The sequence below is a fragment of the Choloepus didactylus genome, chromosome 7 (assembly GCF_015220235.1).
Source record: "Choloepus didactylus isolate mChoDid1 chromosome 7, mChoDid1.pri, whole genome shotgun sequence".
In the NCBI taxonomy this organism is placed as follows: domain Eukaryota; kingdom Metazoa; phylum Chordata; class Mammalia; order Pilosa; family Megalonychidae; genus Choloepus; species Choloepus didactylus.
The window spans coordinates 154,398,411-154,419,917 of NC_051313.1; the positions used below are offsets into that span (position 1 = coordinate 154,398,411).

At 43.6% G+C, this 21,507-nt stretch overlaps 1 protein-coding gene across 4 annotated transcripts in view; it reads right to left on the reverse strand.

The window, feature by feature from the left end:
* Positions 1-21,507, reverse strand: part of DUSP22 (dual specificity phosphatase 22) — an 83,315-nt gene that overhangs the window by 38,712 nt on the left and 23,096 nt on the right. For all 4 annotated transcript variants that reach the window (XM_037843322.1, XM_037843321.1, XM_037843324.1 and 1 more), the window contains exon 4: positions 1,173-1,222. In XM_037843322.1, the coding sequence (XP_037699250.1) occupies positions 1,173-1,222 (50 nt within the window). The remainder of the gene's footprint in view (positions 1-1,172; positions 1,223-21,507) is intronic.

A 21,507-nucleotide genomic window follows, 5' to 3' on the forward strand; every position in this document is an offset into this window, starting at 1 on the left:
CTGGATGATATTCAACCAGTGTTTGATTACCTTAGGAGAGGCAGAACACATGGACCACTAATCATATGATTATGTTGTCTCGACTACCAATATTTAGGGTTTATAGGCAATAAAACAGGTGAGACATGAAGGATGAAACCTGAGAAACATGTGGACTTCCAAACTCACAATCACTGTAGCTTACAGGTCCCCTGAGGAAATGCTAGGTGGGTTTTGAGCCTTTGGGAATCAGAGGGTGTGTCAGCTAGCTGGATAGGTGGTAAGTGCCTTGACTTCCGCCCCCACATAAGCCTGCAAGGTACAGATCCTGCTTCAGCAAAACTACCTCTTATTCCATGCCGTGGACTTCCTGGGTCACTTCTGGACACCTGAGGGTGTGCAGGTTAATGCCGTAACCGCCATGGGTCTCCAGAGAGCTCTGTCCCCCAGCCTGCCGAAGTCCAATGCCACAGGCCTTCAGTTAAAATCGCACCAAACATCAATTCAACTGTGAAAAAAATGAGGACTGGACCTTCTCTTCACTTCAACTCAGAAAGGCTTTAGAGCCGCATGGTCCCCCATGGTGGCTATTGTGCACTTGAAATGTGGCTGGTCCGAATCGAGATATGCTGTGAGTGTGAAGAACCATACAGATTTCAGAGACTTAGTATGAATAAAAGGATGTAATATGTCCCATTCGTATTTTTTTTTTTAATAGCGAGTTCATGTTGAAAAGATAATGCTTTGGATTTACTGTGCTTAAAAACATACTACTAAAATTAATGTCACCTGTTTCTTTTTACTTTTATGATGTGGCTAATAGAAAGTTTAAAATGACCCATGTGGCCCACCTTTTATTTCTGTTGGACAGAGGTGCTTTAGACAGACCCAACAGGCTCTTTAAGGATTTGTTTCTAGACAACGGATGAGCACGCCAGAGGCTTGGTTTGAGGCACCCTTTGTGAAACCAGACCATCTTTGCAAATGCTCCATCAGCCAGTGCTGCCCAGGGGAAGGGCTGGCGACCGGCCCCATGCATGCAGCCACCACTCTGGCCAGGTCACTGCCCCACTGCGGTTCTCTGGAGAACAGGAGCCTGTGGACACACTTCACAGCTCCCACTGGCTCCAAGGATGTCACAATCTGTAATTCGTTTTTTTATTATTTCCAGATAATACAGAACAATAACTTACAGGTTTTGAGATGGTGAATCTGCTGCCGGAATGCAAAGATATTTAACTCCCTGTTGAATGAAAAAGAATAAAAAATTAAAACATGACACTCAGTGGAGAAAAGTATTTAAAGGAACTATTTAACTCAGGACAAAAAATAAAAAAAATAAAAAGGAGAAGTTTTTCACAAACATGTTGCCAAGGAACTGGGGGTTGGGGGGTGGGCTCTTTAATTAAAGTTCCTGGTTATTTTCCATGACCACATGTACAAATACTCATACTCCAGTTGGCCAGGGTGCATTTAAAAAGTGAAATAGTTGAGCACTTTTCAGTCAGTGTCCACAAGTTTACAAACCATTGCCTCAGATGCTTGTTCGTGTATTTCACCTCTTTTCATCTATTTCACTGGGGTCCCGAGTGACCAGAAAGGAAGCACTGGTAGTAAGAACCTTAACAGCATGAGTGAAAATCATAATGGTGTGTGGCAGCTTTCCAGATACAAGTCGGCTGAGACAAAAGCTGCTTCTCACAGCTGCACCAATAAGGGTTTTACACACGGAAACAACTGGTTTTGTTCTGCTTGCTTTTCAGAAGAGGAAAAGTTCGTATGCCAAGCTAAAGCATATTTTAAGAATGGTCTGATTTGAAAAGATGCACTTAATATAGTCCTCTATAAAAAATCTATGCCATTTATTTATATATTCATGCTACTGAAATCATGATAAACATGTTTTACCAAAAACCTGGTTGTTTCTTCTTTGGAGGGATTTAAAGAATAGTTCAAAAGGTCTTAAAAGTCAAGTAAAAATACAAGATCTAATCTTATCAGGGAACTTTGCAAGAGAATATGGCCTATTAAGACAGATAAATCATTTTTAAAACCTTCCTCTGTAGATAGCCTAATCTCACAGAATCTTAGCATAATGTCACGGATAATGGTGGGGAGAAACATATCAGAAACTAGAAAAGTAACCAACCTAGAAAGTAAATGAAGAACAGTTATGCAGAACAGTAATACAGACAACCAAGAGTCCCTCAAAGAATAAAACCGTTTGTCCACCAGAAGATGGATAATGTCTTATAAAATTGCTGGTTTAGAAAATTTTTACAATTGATCATTAATTTCCTCCCGTTAACTCGCATCATTAGGATCCTTTGGGCTGTATTTGCCACTTACATGAGTAAGGAGAATCTCGGTTTTGGGCTGCTCAAAACTCTCCAACACCTTCCTCCACATTTTGACAGTTCCTACACTGTTCATTCCTTCTTTCTAGACACTGTGTAACCACACAAACTACGTTTCCTAACCTCCCTTCCCATTAGGGTGCAGACTGATGACCCGGTTTCCTCAATCTGACATACCCGCCTGATCATGATTTGGAAATGGGACCTGGGAAGAGGCCATGGATGTGGACAGCGGCAGAGGCAGGGGGCTCTGGGCAGAGGGGCAGTGTGAGGTACTCCTGGGAACCGTGCCTGGAAGCTGAACTTGCAGCCTGTTTCTCCAGGTCTTCTGGGGAAACTTCAGCTTTCAATGATCTCTTAATGGACCCCTTCCTGCTGAAACTGGCAGAGTGGAATCTGTGGCCTGCAACTAAGACCTGAATGATACAAGTCCCTTTCCATCTCCCAGTACATGAGAAGGCGGAAAAAACATTTTTTCCTCCATAATTTCTGTATTTATTTTTCTAGCTTTGAGTCAATCATTACATCTTCCAATGAAAGCTCCTTTAGGTCATCGGAACACTTCACTTAAGACCACATAAACTTCAGCCATGCCAAGGGTCAAATTAAAGGATCAGCTGGCAGAAGAGGTGAGCAACCGACAGATCCCACCTCATTCACCTTTCACTTCATCACCCCCAACTACCTCCCTTTTATCTCTTTTACCTTTAAGGCAGGCCTCAGAGGACTGTGCTCTGCTGGACTACTGAGGCAGTTTTAAGAAATTCTAAAGTACCTCCAAATGCAGAGAGGTGTCAGAGCAATGATTTAAAGGGCAAGAAAACTGAAAAGTAGATGCTACCGTAAAAAACCAAAGTCATCTCACTTCTTCCCTTCATCGAAGCCAAACAAGTTTGCTGGTACAGATATACATAACCGATCATTTCATACAGCCACCATTATATTTTATTTTTTATTTTTCTTTCTTTTAGCTACCATTTTATTTAGTCATCTAATTTTTTTCAATAACTTTTAGAGCTGGCAGTGGATTGGGCCCCAGAAGCCTATGAAATTCTCTCCTCACCAAACCCACTTCCCTCAACCTCCTTTTGGATCAAGACTTCCAGAGGAGATGGAAGGATCCTCAGGTCTCCACTATGATCTTCACTCTGAGCAACTTAAATCAATCAAGAATGCTGAAAAGTGGATTCTTCCAAGACAGGAAACAAAAATCAGCCCAGTCCAAATGCTGGGAAGAAAGGAAAAACTGAAAGAAAAGGGAGATCAGCAGAGAGGTTAAATAGCTCTTAGCTTATGAGGAGCGTTCACCATACATAATTACAGCATCGGGACCGGAGAGGAATTTGTTTTCTCTAGGTATTCCCCAGATGGGGTCACGGTCCCCCTCTGTAGCCAGCTGCACAAGGCAGGAGTGCCTAGTCAGTGGGGCATGAATATCTGAGAACCACAGGAAGGAGCAAAGGGTATCCCTCCCTTGGTGAGCCACAGAGGACGAGGCCCCTCACCCTCACTAGCTGGAAAGGGTGTGTGACAGCTACAGCTTCCCATCTATAAAACATCTAAAGAGGAACAAGGGCTCCTGACCACAAGTACGGGGACCCTCTGCATTAAGGCAGAAAACATAAAACATAAAATAAGACCATGTTTTCCCAAAGACAGAATAATCATCACCATCACCATCATCTTCTCTGGAACAATGCCTGGCACACGGAAGGCACTCAAAAAAAAATATGAATGACAAGAACAAGGTGAAAGTCAATTAACTTGAAGATTGCACACTGTAAGATTAGTTCAAGAGAACTAATTAAAGAGAACTAATTAAAACTATTTTAATATCCCCTCTCCCTGCAACTTATCCTGGTGAAGTCAGAGATGAGGGAGCTGGGGTCTGGCTGAGCCATGCAAAGGGCACGTTTGGCACATATGCTCCAGAGATGCCAACCTCCCTCCCACCCACCTGAACGAGATGTCTAACAACCAGCTCACAGGGATCTATAATAAGAACGCAGCAATTTATGTAAATTCAGTAAAGAGTCAAAACTGTCAAAAAGGTCCAGCTGCTTACCACCCAAGAGTGTCTATTTATCTTGCTTAGTCATTAACGAAGCACAACGTGCATCTACGGACTACAGAGCTGGTGCTGGCTGAAAAAGAGCTTCAGACGCCTGTGCATGGGTACATTTCATGACAGTTAATTACTAATTTAGAAAGCAGCAAAAGTACTGAAAGCACGAAGGACCGAAGGCCACAAGAAAGCTGGACAGACTTAGAATTATTCTCGTAGTAATGAACTGAGTTCTGCAAATGCTTTACTGTAATGTGGAATTGATTTTTCATTCAATAGGACCGAAACAAAGGCCTACTCTCTAGTGCTGGGGTTTGTACAGACAGAGATAAGGGATGTGATTTGTTTAGCTAAATTATGCACAGTATATTTAAAGTTAAAAAAAATAATAAAATTCTAGAACAATCTGAAGAATCCCTAAGTAGCAGCATAAAAATTCATAAAATAGCAGCAATATCTCTATTAGAACAGCATTTGTGCATGGTACTTACTCCTTCATATTACCTATAACATAAAGCAAAACAAAAACTGGTTATCATCGTCCTTGAAATAAAATTCTCACTAGACAAATAAAAATTTGGCAAATAAAAATTCCATGATGTTTCAAAAAAGTGGACTGGTGGAAAGTCAACTTAACATCAGACTTTTATGGAGATAACAAATGTCAACCTATAGCTTTTCAATGTAGAGAGCTGGCCCAAGGGTATACTGAAATACAGAAATAATCCTCTGCTGCTTGGTTAAAGGAGGAACTTAGTCAACGAGGTCTACAGGAGACAGAGGAGGGCAGCTCACTTCTCCTCACCACATGGCATTCTGCGTGGCCAAAAGGTCCGGAGAATTTGTCGGTACTGCCGAGGTGGGCACTGAGGGCGGATGACAGGATGCATCACACAACAACTTCCATCTATGCTGAGACTGAGTACGCATAATACCAAGCAACATGTCAATCAGTATGATATGCGTTACAAAAATTAGGAAAATTCAGAAAAATAAAAGTGTTAGGAGGGATGTGCCAAAGAAGGGTTTTTGGATTATGCTTTTGTGCTAGGGTTCAGAAAGAAACGATATACGTTACTTGCCAAGAAGAAAGTTTAGAAAGTATTCCAGAAGCTCTTTTTGACAAAAGGTTACAGCTTTCTAAGTCAATATTCTCAAAAGTTCTAATATTTTTCAGTTTTCTGTTTCAACAAACACAGTAACCACCAAAAGTAAGGTTTTTGCCTTTCTTTGGCCCTGAAACTAAAGGTGTACACTTAAAACGATACATAGGCAAGGGCCTGAAAAGCGAGGGCCAATATTCTGAATTCAAGACTAGTAAAGAGATCAAACTCTCGCTTGTTTCAAGTACAATTTCTAAAATTCACTGTTCTTTCCTTCTGAAACATCATAAGTAAGAGTCTTCTGAATAACCTACCTGACATTCAGCTTTTCAAAAGAAAGATCAGGCCCTTCAGAATCTGTTTTTCTCTCTCAGGAAAGCTAAAGGAAAGCAGTTATAGAATACAACTGTACTCCCTGCAAGGGCCTATGCAAACGTAAGAGGAGACACAAGTGGAAGGGGAGAAACTTAGCAAGGGGCCAAAGATGGGAAACCATGCAGTGGAAAAGTTATTTTAGCTGCTAATAAAAAGACACCATTAGAAACCTGAATTTCTCATCTTAGCCCAGGCAGCCCATAACAATATGGGTGTTAGAAGAGGGGTCCTCTAAGGAGAGGGTATTTTTTTCTTTGGCAAACAATCACATTCAAGACACACCAGGGCAGCATGCTGAACTGGACTTGGTGTTCCCAAAGGAACACTGGTCATTTAATACTTTTAACTGCCTGGGTGAAACAAGCTGGGACCCTATTAAAATCTCATGTCAATGCATTCAGAAGCAAGAATCTAATTCTAAAAAAGAAAAATTAAATTAAAAAGTTTTAATCTAATAAGAACAGATAAGATATTGAGCGTAATCATAATGATATGGGGATGTTCAAGAATGACTACGATTTGTTAATTTTTTTGAGGTATGGTAGTAGCATATTGGAAGCAATGAAGTTATGTTGGTTATATCAGTTATATCAATGAAGTTATATCAGGATATTTGTTTTTCCTGTTCCTTTGTTTTATTTTTATCTGGAAATGTTTTTTTAAATCTATTTTTTGATAAATAAGTTCATTTAAAATTAAAAAACTTTTTAACTCTCCCCAACACCTGATCAGAAGCAAGACCACGGCTCACATAAAACGGCTCACAAAAAACAAAACACAGTGAAAGCTTCTTCCATTGGAGATAACCACTTTGAGCACTTTTAAATATACCTAAAAATAAGTAATCTCTGAAGAGAATCTGTCTGGCCTCACTCTTGAGATGGCAGCTCCTGACTGGAAGTTCTTTGCAACAATGCACTGTGAGGTTTAACCATTTATTTATTGATGTCTCCTTTCTAGCACCTCCTTTTCACAAATGTCTATCCTCAAGAGAAAGCATATTAAGATTTTTACCTTGTTTAGTGTGTGAAAGTCAAACCCAGCACATACATTTTATTATTGCTCCTCAATCTAAGAATTTTCACAAAACCAATACAATCTGTAGAAATTATGTAACGTTAAAGGAAAAAAGCAGAATACAAAATCATATCCATATGATGCTCACATCTGGAAAAAGTATGCCCGTGGACTAAGAACCAAAAGTCAGCATAGAAAATAAAATACGTTAAGGTATAGTGGATGAGATTCTCAGTGATTTTTCTTTTTTAATTTCCTTTGTCATTTGTACAATAACAAAAATCTTAAGGAAAAGACTATAGAAAGTCACCCCAGAAGATAAATGCTAGATAATGCATGCTTTAAGTCCAGGTTCCAAAACTGCGATGTATTTTCTTAAAGTACCCATTTGCCACTGATTCTTCCTGCATGAGCTAAATTTAGGAAACACTACTGCAAATAACAACTTCCAAGAACTCTGCGGTACTTGATGGGGTGGGGAGGGGGTGGGAAGGTCAGAGTGGAGAGACAAGATTTAGCCCTTAGTTTGATTTTGTGAGACAAAATGCAAATGATAAACCCCCAACACCTGTTGACTTCTTTCAGGTTAGTCAAAAAACTACATACATTTGACTTGTCAGGTCAACAGATGAGGACTCAAATGCTTATTTTTGTCCAAGGTATTCAATGAAAGGCTAAAGCGGGCCCAGCCAGAACATCGGATGTCCTTAAGCCCACATGCGTAGGTATCAGAAGTCAGTGGAGGATGTCCATGCTGACTCCAACTCACAACTGAAAGCTGGCTCTGTCCTTTCGGTTGAGTCTGAGGACCTGCCAATACACAGCATGACTCAGGAAAACAGGGCCAGGCGCAGCCAGCGCCCCAACCAAGGCCTGCTGCGGCAGCACTTATTGCCTGCTAATTTAAACATCATCAAGAAATTACCACAGATGATGCTGATGCTCCTGGGGAAGGAGAAATCAGTAGTAAGATACCTTAAGAGTAGTCTATGTATATCTTTAAGGAAAAATATATTTTTGTATAAGGAAATTTTATCTGATCATGTGTCTCGACTACCAAGAAATATTCAGTGGCTCCTCCCTGACTACAAAATAAAGAAGGCTAGTCTTCGAAGTCCTCTGATACGTGTCTACAACTTGTCTTTCTAACCTCATCTCCAGGCCCTCTCCCTGCCACCTCCCCAGCTCACCAAACTCCAAGTGCACTGGCCTGCCCCTCTGCTCCTGTGGTTTCCTCTCTCTGGAATGCCTTCTCTTTCAGTAAAACCTCCCAGATACACCTGCCAACCCTCTCCAGAAAGCCCTCCCTGACCTCATCTGCCTCCACCCTCAGGCAACAACCCAAGTTCCCTTTTGTATGTGCCCCGAGCCCCGTGTTTCCCCAGGTACTCCGGCCCCAGCAAAGGGGTCGGCTGTCACCATCGCTGTGATCAGGACACTCTCTCCATTACATGCCTGGGTCCTACTCAGTCAGCTTCCTACTGGTACCCTAATACCGCTCTCCTCGAAGGTCATCAATAGATTGGCTGTCAAATAACCTGGAGTTCATTTTGCAGAACACGCTTTTCTTCTACATTTAAACGATTGTCCGATGTAGCACACCACTTTCTAGAAATTTGCAAAATTCTTAATCATTGGTTTTCCTCAATTCTCTTCCTTACTCATTCCAAGAAAGAATGACACAGGAATTTTATTCTGATTTGGGGCTTTTCTAAAACAAGGAGATCAGATGCAACAGGTGAAAAGCACTGAGGACAGGGCCTGGAACGTAGCAGCTGCCATCAGTGGGAAAGGAGGGTCTGCTCTCAGGGGACTCTCCCTGGACAACTGCCCCATCTGCTCTGTGACCAGCACACATGGCACTGCAGAGGGCAAACAGTTCTTCCAGAGAATAGGTGGGAGGAGAGAGCCAAGTATCTCCACAAACATACCTGCCCAAGTCAGCAGCACTTTCTTTGCAAAACATGGCCACTCCCCTCCTTACATACAGCTCTCTGCTCAGGGAGGCAGGGGCCTTTGTTTGGAATGTTATTTATGGCCTCTTTTGCAAGGCAGAGTGCTAAGCAAATCTGTCTTCAGACTCCCTCATGCAGAAGAATTACAACAGAATCACAAACCAACTATAGAGTGAGATATTGACTTTGAAAATGGCCAGATTTCTTAAACCTTGGGACTACTGGTGGCACTTAAACTCATTCTGACAGTGTTCACAGTCTGCCTAGCCTCACTCGGGTCCTCCCTCTGGGATTAGGCCCTAGAGATGGTTTGCTTTGGAATGTACAGATCCTGACTCAGTGTGGAGCATGGTCACCACCCCCACCACATTCCAGTGCTGGCCCCGCTCCCTCAGCCCCATGCAGGTAGGTGATGGCTTACAGACTTGAAGGCTGCACCAGGTGGCTGCTGAAAGAGGGTCACACGGGCAGGACTTGGGAGCTCAGAGCAATGAGAAGCCCCATGGAGTCAATGAAGCAGAGAAGACAGGATTCTCCAGTTTCTCCTGAACAGTGTCCCAGCGTGAAGTTCTATTCTGTATCTCACTAGTAAGGAACCACCGGCTTTACTGGTGCAGCCTCACATTCGCTGATGCATTCCCCAGCCCCAGGGTCTGGGCCACTTGCTGCTCTGAGGACTATGGGGCCTGAGTTGCCTGTGGGTGAATCCTGTGCCTGAGGTTTTCTGGTTACTGGGCAGCGCTTCACCAAGCCCCTCACTGCAACAGCCCTCACCAAGGTAGCCTATCATAGACAGAAACTGGACAGACTATTTTTATTTTGACAGCTGCATCCTCTTGCACCACCACACAAAAGAAAGCCCCAGGCACCTTGACCAGAGCCTTGTGCGAGGACTTGCCAGGGTAGATCAGCAGCCATTAAGGAGATCAGAAGACCCTGTGCTGAGGGTCAGCAAGGAGGGGGTAGGAGCAAGGCAGAGCTATGCCACTATCAGGAGGACTGGGAGCAGGGGAGAAACTTGGAAATGTTTCTCCTTGGTTAGCTGCGAGGTGTCATTTAGGAAATTCCACAGTGCAGTTGAAATGGACACTTAGAGTAGCCTGAAACTGCCTTCCATGTGGATGCCGTGGGCTGGTCTCCTTGAATCATCTAATTAAATGGGTAAGTTACACTATTCCTAGGCCCCAAGTGCTCTAAAGGCCACTGAACTAATCTATGAATTAATCTACTAGGAATCATTTCTAGGACTAGGAGTTTCTGGCCAAGGTCTCATCTCAGCTAGGCTGCACCACGGTGCCTCTCTTCATGCCTCATTCCCTCATCACAAAAAATGACTGAGGGATGAACTGTGGCAACTTTTGGATACATGCTTTCCTTTCTCCTGAAGTCACCAAAGCTTTATGGCTTTGCCCCCTTTAGGTGGGAAAAATCTGAGAAGCAAGCAAGCAAGCCCACAGGCTGGACCTCAAGAGAAAGAGGCTCTAGTTCAGATTTCAGGCCACCCACTTTCTTCTAGTTGCCGGCACTGTAAGCAAGCTATGGTTTGGTTAGCCCTGACTTTCCCCACCATTTGCTTTCCCACCAGAAAAGAGGACACGAGATGGCCTAAGAGGCCCATGCCCAGTGATGAAGGGTGGCACTTCACATTTGTACTAGTTGTGGTGATACCTAAGAAGAGAGAAATAATGTCCCAATTCAAACACAGGGTTAGAACACACAGCTGGGGTTCCAAACCATCCCAGGGTGAGACCATGGAGGGGAGGAAGACAATCTAAACAGCAGCAAAGGCGACCACCTGTTCACGTGGCCTGCACTGAGGTGATGAAACTAGCTAGGTGCTATTGCTTCAGCCTCAGAGTCTTAAAATGAGGTTGGATCATTTCCCTTGCAGGTGTGGGCAGACCAAGGTCACGTGTATCACCTACCAGGCCATGAATTATTAACAGCACCTGAAAAAGGCAGGTTTGTTTATACCAGTCTCCAATAAACCAGGCTACATTTGAATCTTTATTTCCCTTATGGCTAAAAACAATCGCAGTGTCTGCAGAGCCCTTTAACCCTGCTTTGTCTTACCCAAAAATCTTTAACTTCTGATTTCAGACTCGAAGCCCTTCATTCACCCTAGGATCCTATAACCCATCTGACCCCATCACTGCCCAGCACTCGGGGCTGGAGCTGAGAAGGGAAACACACTTTTCCCTCTGCTGATATTCTCCTTGGTTGTTTCCACCAAACTGAGCCGCTGTTCCCTTTCAAACTCCTTAACAAACCCACCTCCTTGATCCACACTTGCCAGGTGTGCTCCTGTGTCACTTACTGTCACCCTCTGCCATCTGCAGCACCTAACACAGCCACGGTACTGAGTGCCTTCTAGTTAAGGGTCAATGACCAGCCAACTAGAGGCTCTCAGCCTGGGGTGAAACAAACACAGTCACACCCTGGACCAGAGCCTCCCCCCCACACCCCTGCTCCTGAGGGGACCCCTTGCAGGGAACCCCCAGGCTGCACTCAGAAGGGTTAGGAATTATCGTCAAGACGTATCTTCATCACAACCTGCCTTTGTAGGAGAGCATGCTGAGATGTCTACACCATCACATAAAAGCAAGGGGGCTCCCCCATCCCTGGGAATCTGTTCTACTCACGCTCAGGTAGCATTTTCTCGCCTGGTTTTGCTCAGCCCGAGCAGCTAACGACCGGCTCCTCTCCTGAGCTGCAGACCTGTATCCCTACCCACTCACCCCAACCAGAACTGGACTTGGGGCACTGCCCTGGACTCTGACACCCCTCAGAGGCCCCACTCCCTTTAGCTCACTCACAGGCACCCCTAATGCCACCCCACTTGTCCCTAATCAGTGAACAAACCCTCTTCATTCCACCTGAGAAATGACAAGCTTTCTACATCCTGGAGCTGTTTTATTAAGTGCATGCAAGGTAAGGGCTGTTATAACTTCTTGACAGATTGTTCCTTTTTTCATTTATGTAGTTTCTCTCTTTATTACAACTATTTTTTTTCTTTTGCTTTCAATTCTATTGTCTGCTACAGCTATTGCTATGCCAGCTTTCCTCTGGCTCCTGACATCCTGAGGTGTCTTTCTCACCTTTCCTTTACCCTGCTGTGCCACTATGTGGCCATGCCTTTCAGATCAAACCGGATTCTTCTGGAAAAACCACACTCCTGGGGTCCCAGTTCAAACCCCCATGATTCCTAACCAGGTTTCCCAAGTGTCCTGACATCCATCTCTCCTGCCTCTCTTCCACGACCAAGGCAGCACCCCAGGAAAGGAATCTGCACATGTCACCTGACCCTGTCCACAGAACTTTGCACCCCACAAGATAAATCTCAAACCCCACAGCTCGGCAAATGAGACGTTTCTGAACCTGGTCCAGGTTTGCTTTCCCAGCTTTGTCTCCTGTCCTTCCTCCCACCATGCCTCCTGCCATGACGAGCTCTTCAAGTCCCAGATCACACCCCAGACTTGCACGCCTGCAGCTCTGCTCCTGTGGCTTTCCTTGCCAGGAATCCCATCCCCACCGTGTCCCCTCAACATCACTACTACCAAACCTCAACTACCTGTCCTTTAGGACCACGCCAAGACATCCCTCCCTGGGGAGGCCTTCCTGGCCCCAGCTCCCTGGACAAAGCTGCCCATTTTCTCCTCTGTGCCCTGGGAACCACCCTCCCCTGTAAGGCACTCACAGCTCTGTCCTGTTGTAATGATTTATGTGACTGTCTCTCCTTAATGCTGGGCCCCTCATACTTTTCTTGGTATTTTATCCCCAATACCCGCTCCAAGGTAGGTGCTCCGTAATGTTTGCAGGAGTAATACTGTTTGCAGTAATAACAATGTTGGCAGGAACAAAATCCCAATTTAGCTAAAAGGAGGATTGGACAGGCATGTCCCCCACCCCTGTCCTGACCACTCCCTCCACCCTCATCAGGTGGTCCAGACCCTCTCATGGTCTCCTACAGGTCTGGACTTATTTCCCGTGCTGACCCAGCCTGGAGAGATGCTCCTGGTTGAACACACTCCACTCCTCTCCTCCCCACAGAGCCAAACCACACAAGTTTGACAAGGTGTGCTCAGCATCTCCTCCTTTACCCTACTGTCCCCAAAGAGCCCAGTCCACGGGCCTGCTGACCCTCTACAAGCTCACTGACCCCCACCACCCACAGAGCACACTGGGTCCTCCTGTCTAGGCGGTCAGCAATGCTCACTGTCACTCATGGTGTAATGCAAGTAGAGACCATGGCCACATCCATTTTGGAGACCTTGGCTTTGAGCTCCTAGTGGAGCAGGACATCCACTTGTAGTTTCCAGGCAAGGGCTGGGAGGGAGGTACATCAGGCAGGCTGACACCAAGAACACAGACCAGGGTACACAGCATGCTTCATACTCATTCATGACGAGGAGTCAGGAGAGGGGAGATGAGACGGGGGCTTACTGGAAACTAGGGCGTGGCCTAAGGAAACATCTAGGAAGTGTGCTTTGCAAGTCTTCAGCTACACAGAAAGGCTGGTGACTAAAAGCAGGAGCACACAGCCAAGTGCCGGTGCTCCCAGAGAGCCAGGCAGAAAGAAGGGTGAGACTTCAGCTCTTTCACTAAATGTTAAGCTGAAAGGTACTGTGTCCCGCCCAGAATGAAAAGAACTAAAAGGTACGGTCTCCTCCCTAGAATCAGTTAAGGACTAGCAGATATCAAGCCCCTTCCAGGCCACTTATACTGGGATTTGGGGTAAGCTTTAGAATTCTGATTAAAGTGTGTTTGTCACAGATGGAGTGAGCAGCCAGATGAAGCCATCCTTCTATGCACTTGACTGCCTACATACAAGGAACTTAGATACAACTTAATTCAAGAAATAGCGATTACTAGACAGTTTTCGATACCTACCATAATCATTTCTGTTTGAGTCATTTCTATTTAAGTCTGGGGTTGACTTCAAACAAATTTACCTCAACACATCAAAGCTGCTGCCAGTCTTTGGTACTCTAAGTATCAATGATACTTGGGCAGCATCAAAGAGATTTTCCTGGAGAGGTGGACACCACCAGGTTTCACTGGAAACAACTTGACAACCTGAAAATCATTTCAGGTCAAACAATTACTTGTTTTCAAAGGCCTCTGACCTCCTTAGCAATTTGATGTTGTGGTTTTTGCCAGGTCAGTAGGATCATTTAAAAAATCCATACTGGAAATAATGGCCAATCCAAACAGTAAATCTTGCCCAAGCTGCCTCACCAGAGGATTTGTGAATCTAAAAAAGGACAGACTCATTTAATTGCACCAATTGAGAAGTACAGCATAATTGATATTGAAAATAAAATCTATACAGTTAAAAGAAGTGTCTTGGGCTATCTTCTCCTGATTGAAGATGAGACGACTTAAATGAAGTGGATGATGTACCTGCTTTGTCCCTATTGACGATGGATGACAAATATGTCTCGTTTGATGTCACATGTTTCCATGGGAAACATCAATACTAAACCTAGAACCCATTCCAGCTGAGCCTGAACATTCAAGAAGCAATCTACCAGAACTACTACAGACATCATCCACCCACCTCCCTTCCTTCCCTACCTCTCTTCTTTCAAAGAGGTAATATGAAGAAACTCCAACAACAGGGAATCAAGAAAGAAAAAAAAAGAGAGATCTTTTCCACTCTCCCCTCTCTTCCTGCCTTTTTTTCCAGAGGACAACCATTTTTAATCATCTGATATGGTCCTTTCAAACCCTTATCTGTGTATTTGCATACTTACATATATCTATATATACAGAAATGCCCTGGATATTATTCTACAACTTGCTTCTTTTGCTTTTCCCTGTGAATACATATAAATCTTCCTCTTCCTTTTGAATTGTTACAGGGTATTTCCCAATAGGGATACAGTCTAACTGACTGCTACCTTCTGATGAATATGTGGTTAGTCCCAGCTTTTTCTTTCACAAACAGAGCTGCAGGGAAAGTTGTTGTCCACTCCTCTGTGCACACAAGACTGGTGGCTGTCAGTGGATGTCCCCTTAGTGCCAGGGGAAACGAGGCCTATAGCAGCATCTCATGGGTCACGTGCAGGATGCTTTGCACCCTGAGAGCCGAGGACTGACAGAGTTCCCAGCAGAAAGGTGGCACTGCAGGGCGGCCTCAGTGGCTGCCAGGGGACGACCACAGGTACCAGGAGCTCCCTCTGGGATTCAAACAAGGGCACAGCACCTTGAATGCTCCTAGCTTTCCATGACTTCTCCTCACAACCGGGCTACAAGCTCCAAGTCTGAGACAATGTCTTAACCAACTTCGGCATACAGTATGCCCCACATGTGGCATACTGCCTTCAACACGGCAAATGTTCTTTTAATTGATTATTCACTGGACAAGCTGTAGATGCAACATCCACCTTAAAGAATCAAAGGTAGCTGAAAGAGCCTTGAGAGAGTGATCATAAAGTCACAGTGGCTTCACAGGGGAGTCTGGGTTCCAATAACTCAATAAGAGATCATTCTGAACTGGGGCCATGACAGCTCTATGAAACAGAAAGCCTGCCCATGCCAACGCCCACTGGCAAGTGGGGAACTGCTCAGTGAAGGGGTTCCGCGTCAATGAGGTCCCTCAGCTTCACAAATTACTCCCCAGGCCCTGACTAATAAATCCTTCTTGGTACAACTCTTCTTTCACACACCCAATTAACCACAAGTGACCAAGGAAGGTTTCTCCCTTTCGACTGGAGATAACAACGCCTGGGGCTCCCAAGCCTGGTGGCAGCATAAGGGGGCTCCCTGTGTGCCAGGCCAGGTTGAGCCCGCAGAGCTGCAGTTGGAGAGAGGTGGCAAAGGGCTACCTGATCCAACACAGAAGCTGTCACAGAGTGTGCATAATTCATTACCAAACAAAGAGAACAAACCACAAATCGAACAGAAAAAGAGGAAGGAGTTCCTGTGGCTGGAGCGCCCTGGGAGTGGCCCTCCTTCACAGAGGAAGGGGAGTGGGGCCAGGGTTTGAAGGAAGGCAAGAGGAGGGCAGGAAGAAAGGAGAGAGGAGAGAAGCATGCTCTCTTAAACTTTAAACACCACTTAACATCTTGGTCTGGTCTGCTTTACATTGGGACTTCTGGATGAGAGAAAGGGGTGGGTCACAGGGGAGAGAATAGCCGAGGGCCAGGCCTCTCTAAGCGGCCTGCAGGTTCCCAGGCCACTCGGCCACCCGGCAGAGACCCAGCACATGAGACAGGCCATTCACGAAGACTGGACATCTCACCTGGGTAGGAGCTTCTTCACAAGGAAACAAGGAAATGAAGAAAGCAGGACACATATATCAATGAAAATAAGTACCTGAACCAGAAGTGGCCAGCTACTAATCAAACCAACAAAATTAAATTTTGAGCCTGGACCCTCAAAGAACAGGCCACAACATCCTCAGGGAAAATATCTTTAGCAAAAAAAGTGCCTTCGACAGGTAAACTCACTGCCCTCCCCCTAAGTGGAACCTGACTCCCAGGGGTGTAAATCTCCCTGGCAATGCAGGATATGACTCCCGGGGATGAATGTGGACCCGGCATCATGGGATTCAGAACATCTTCTTGACCAAGAGGGGGATGCAAAATGAAACGAAATAAAGCTTCAGTGGCTGAGAGATTTCAAATGGAGTCTAGAGGTCACTCTGGTGGATAGTCTTATGCACTATATAGATAACACCTCTTAGGTTTTAATGTATTGGAACAGCTAAAAGTAAATACCTGAAACTATCAAACTCTAACCCAGTAGTCTGAACTCCTGAAGACGACTGTATAACAATGTAGATTACAAGGGGTGACAGTGTGATTGCGAAAACCTTGTGGATCACACTCCCTTTATCTAGTGTATGGACGGATGAGTAGAAAAATGGGGACAAAAACTAAATGAAAAGTAGGGTGGGATGAGGGGGATGATTTGGGTGTTCTTTTTTACTTTTATTTTTTATTCTTATTCTGATTCTTTCTAATGTACAGAAAATGTTCAAAAATAGATTGGGGTGATAAATGCATAACTATATGATGGTACTGTGAACAGTCGATTGTATGGTATGTGAATATATTTCAATAAAACTGAATTTAACTAAAAAAAAAGTGCCTTAAACAAAAATAAATGTCTGCCTATGGAAACATTCTATTATTTAAAATAAACTACAGCAACAACAAAACCTGAAATGGTTCAAAATAAAAAACCCAGAACTTCAAATGTAAAGAATATCCAAGCTGAACTCTAGCTCAGGAAATCCACCTGGTATATATACAATGCCCTGGTTTGAATATATGTATATAAACTAGCTTTTGTCTATTCAATCCTATAATATGCATCATTTAAACATTAAAATTCTTTGTGTTATCAACACAGCAGAAAGAATGAGAAGACTTTTTAAACCAGTTTTGTTAATAGTGAAAAATAGTTTTGTTTTCTGCAGGTGCTCTGGTTAAATACACAATGAAAAATGAAACAAACCCTGAAAATTTTACATTAGAAAGACAGAGCTCTGTTTCATTTTTCAGGGGAAGAGAAAAACCTTTCATTGCCCAATATTACTCTCTGGGAACCTACAAACAACATCGGGTTTCTGATTTGAAAAAGCCCGTCCTGGTCACAGGAGTTATCTGCCCCCCTCGGACCTGCAGCAGTCAAAGGTGCTGCAGCCGCAGCTCACACCTGGTCCCACAAATAAGGCAAAGTGTACTCAGCACACGTGGGCCCCCAAGCAAGAAATAACAACCCGGCAAAGCCTCCATCACAGAAATGGAGACAGAGGCCTTTCCCCAGGAACTGTATAGTTATAGGTCTGGGTCTAATTTCTACTTGGAATTAATATATGTGGCAAAGATACTGTTCTTTTGATGCACCAGTTTCATGGCCTCCAAAGGTCTCATGAGCAGGGTTTGCAGGAAGAGCCTTCCTTTGAGGCCAGGAGTCCTCAGATTGCAGCCTGGGCTCTGCTGCTGGCTGGCAGGGAACGTGAGCGGTTGTCTGACCCTGTTATAAAGTGAAGCAATGAGGGTAACACTATCTGCCCTTTTTGAGTTCTTGGAGGATCAAACAACATCATAAGGATGTCACGGCTGACACTGAGCCCAAGCTCCATCCTCCCTGCACTGTAATGATGACTAGTGTTGACAGACTATCTATCACAAAGGGCTTGGCTGGGGCAGATACTGGGATTCATTCACTTCTTTTATTTCCAGCACCTGTCCCAGGGCCTGGCATACAGAAGTTCAAGAAATGACTCAATCAACCCCATGACTTTGAGGAAAGAAGTATCTGGACTAGGGATTCAACAGTGTGAGGAGGATATTAGTGGTAAATAAAACAAAACAAAAATATTACTAATTAAAGTGAAAGAAGAATAAAACTGTGTGTGAGTGACGGTGTGGGGAAACAAGTACTTGCATACTCTACTAGCAAGGTACAGTCCTGTCCAATGCCAATTTGGGAATATCTAGCATTTTAAAATGAATGTACTCTCTGACCCAGAAACATTATGACTAGGAATTTACCTTTTGCATATACTAACACAACCACACCAATAGAAATACAAATAGAATACAAAAATGTTCATTGCAATGTGGGGTGGGAAAGGAAGGGAAGGGAAGGGGAGCTAAACATTCACCAATAGAAGACTGGTTAAACAAATTCTATCTCATGTATTGTAATTTTGTTTGGATAATCAAGAACTTATTTTATTTGAAAGTAAACATTGATGCCCCCCAATCCCTACAACCTATAAAATTTCTGAATGAGGAATTTTCAACAGCCTATTTAGTAAGTTACAAAACCAGTAAAAAACTCCAGTTGTCCGATGATGAATGTTGGAAAACATATATATATATATATATATATATATGGCAACTACTGAAAAAAAATCCTTAGCTAAAGGTTGAAAATAAAATTCAATATCTGCACAGAAAATACTGTTAACTTAGTAGCCTTTGCTTAATAGGTGGGATTAATTTTCCATGATGTTAAGGTAGAATGCAACAACAAGCAGCCTTTAGTTCACAGGCACACAGAACTAGTGCCCAAACTGCTAACACCAATTCCAACACAGTACATAAGGAAGGCTAAGGCACTACCGAACTGTCCATTCTCCATCAAACCCGTGACTCTCCCCATGCATCTAAGGGAAGACATCACCACTCTGAACATAAATGCCTCCACGAGAAAAGGAGAATTCAATTAGGGTTACATTAGAGAAAAGATAAGTGTACATACTACAGAAACAGCTGCTGGAGATAAACATAAAATTTTTAACACTAATAATTCATGGGGTAAATCACATATGCTGCTAGTTGTTGAACACCAATGTTTCAAGATATAACTTTTATAAACATGTTTTATTTGCTTTGCTTATACCATCAGAACTGAAACTACTGACTGTCATTTTCTTAAACAGGGAAATCAATCTAAAACACATACTGGTGCTTTCAAAAGATAGCAACTTAAAAAGGTGGTGGCAGCAGGCATTTGATACCTTTTTCTTTTAAAAACCTTCAGGCTACAGGAAAGACGTGACCAAAAGGGTTATGATTATCCATTAAAGATTTTAATCAGTACCTCTACCAATTTAGGTGACAATACAGCAAGATCCAAGAATTTCACATACTGGAATTTTATGAAGCTGTAAAAAAAATGATCAATATGTATGGAAAGATCCCTAAAAATACATTAAGTGAAAAAAGTTACAGAACAGTTTGCATAGCATAAACTCATTTACATTTTAAAAAATTTTTACTTTAAAAGTTTTGAGAAGAATATTGAAAAAATGTAAATAGAGTTATTAGCTCTGTGGAGTAGGACTGTAGGGTACAAAGAGAATATATGGTTCATTTGGTAGCTGGTGAGAATGTCTTTTTTTTTTAACTACCTGCATATATTACCTTTCAAATTAAAAAAATAAAATTGAAATACAAATACCTGGTCTCCTTCCTCCCTTATCTCACACCCACCCCAAATTATGCCACAGTACTGCACTTAATTTAAACCCATCCATGAGAAAGAAAATAGAAAAGATCTCATAACTGTAGTTGCAACTAAATTAACCTTGTTTCACCCCATCTACTTCAAACTTCTTACTAAAAAATAAAACATGATCTTCTAAGTGTGGGCATGGAGAAAAACTCACTGGAGTCTGTCTTTAAACTGACTCACTCTAACAACAGCTTCAGTTCTGAGAAGAGAATTTCTATCCAAAGGGACAAAGCAAGGAATATATGCATGTGTGCAAGTATCTGCACACACATATATGTACACATACATGCATGCACATGCACACACAACAATCAGAAGTTACCGATCATGCCAGAGAGATCCAGGCCAGTGAGGCACTCTGAATATCTCTGGATCCCAAGGTTCCCAAAGAATACCCAGACCAGCTGTGGGATGGGAGGCAAGTCCCTTCACCTCTCTGAACTTTACTTTCCATGTGCACACGATGATGGAGTCATGCATGGATGCTCTCTAGGATCCCCCCAACCCCGCCCAGCTGTGACCATCATTCAAACAAAGAGCAGTGGGCACAGAAACAGAGTCAGAGCTCTTCAGAGTCTCAGGTGTCAGTTTAGAGCTGGTTCTAGTGAGTTTGAAGTCTTCCAAGTTTCTATCATGTTTCTAAGAGTCTTGATTCTGGAAGATCTGCTCCTTAGATCCTGTTCTGAAGAAGGAGGAATTGGAGCCTCCTTGGTCCCCTGTCCCTCAGCAGGCCACCTAGTCCCATAGTCAAGAGGATAAACAGATCTTGTAATCATCCATCAAAGAAGCACCAATGATGACCCTGCTTCAAGTCATGGCCAGTGCCCAGGTCCCAGACCTCTCAGAGGCCTGAGAGCAGTGCCTTTCTTTTTCTCCCAACAATCAGGATGTTAGGAAGAGTATAAGACCTTGCTAACATGATTTTGGGAACTGCCCCTTCCCCCCAAATTACCCAAATAATGGAGCAATCAGATCTAACCTAACTAATATCAGCCAAGTCACAAGTTCTTGAAGCTCTCTCTAGGAAAATTCTTAATAAACACATGACTGACAATGCCTCCAGCATCTCCATCTACCTTCCAGTGGGTACAGGTGAGTACACTTTGCAGTACTGCCAACAGCCACATATTGCACAAATTACAGATCACCACATCCAGAGGATGGAACAGGTACAAAAAATGTAGTTTTTTTTCCTACCTCCAGCGGGTTCTCAAAACAAAATATGTAAAGTAATATAAAAAAGTATAAAGAATCTGCATGAAGGCAATGGTGATAAGTTCAGCTTGGAGCCATCCTCTGGACACTGGCTACGTCAGCTCACCAGCTGTCTGGGCAAGCAGCCCCTCTTCCTGTTGAATTTCCCAGGGCCTGCTTAATCTGGTCCCCATGGCCTGTATTCTACAAGATGTTATCTGGTGGTGTGTCACAGGGGCATGCCCACACACACCTGGTAGCCTGGGCAAAAGACTGAACAATGTGCCCTCACTGCAGAACCCATAAGCCTTTATTCTGTTGGCCCAACTAAGGCTCTTCAAGGGAGCCTACCATGGGCCAAATCTCCTAAACTCATTTTTCTGCAAAGCGTCACATTCCAGGCCTACTGGTGGACAGTCTATCCTTTGAGAATCCTCGTTAAGCCCCTGACCTATCACCTCTCTTCTAGAAACATATTAAAC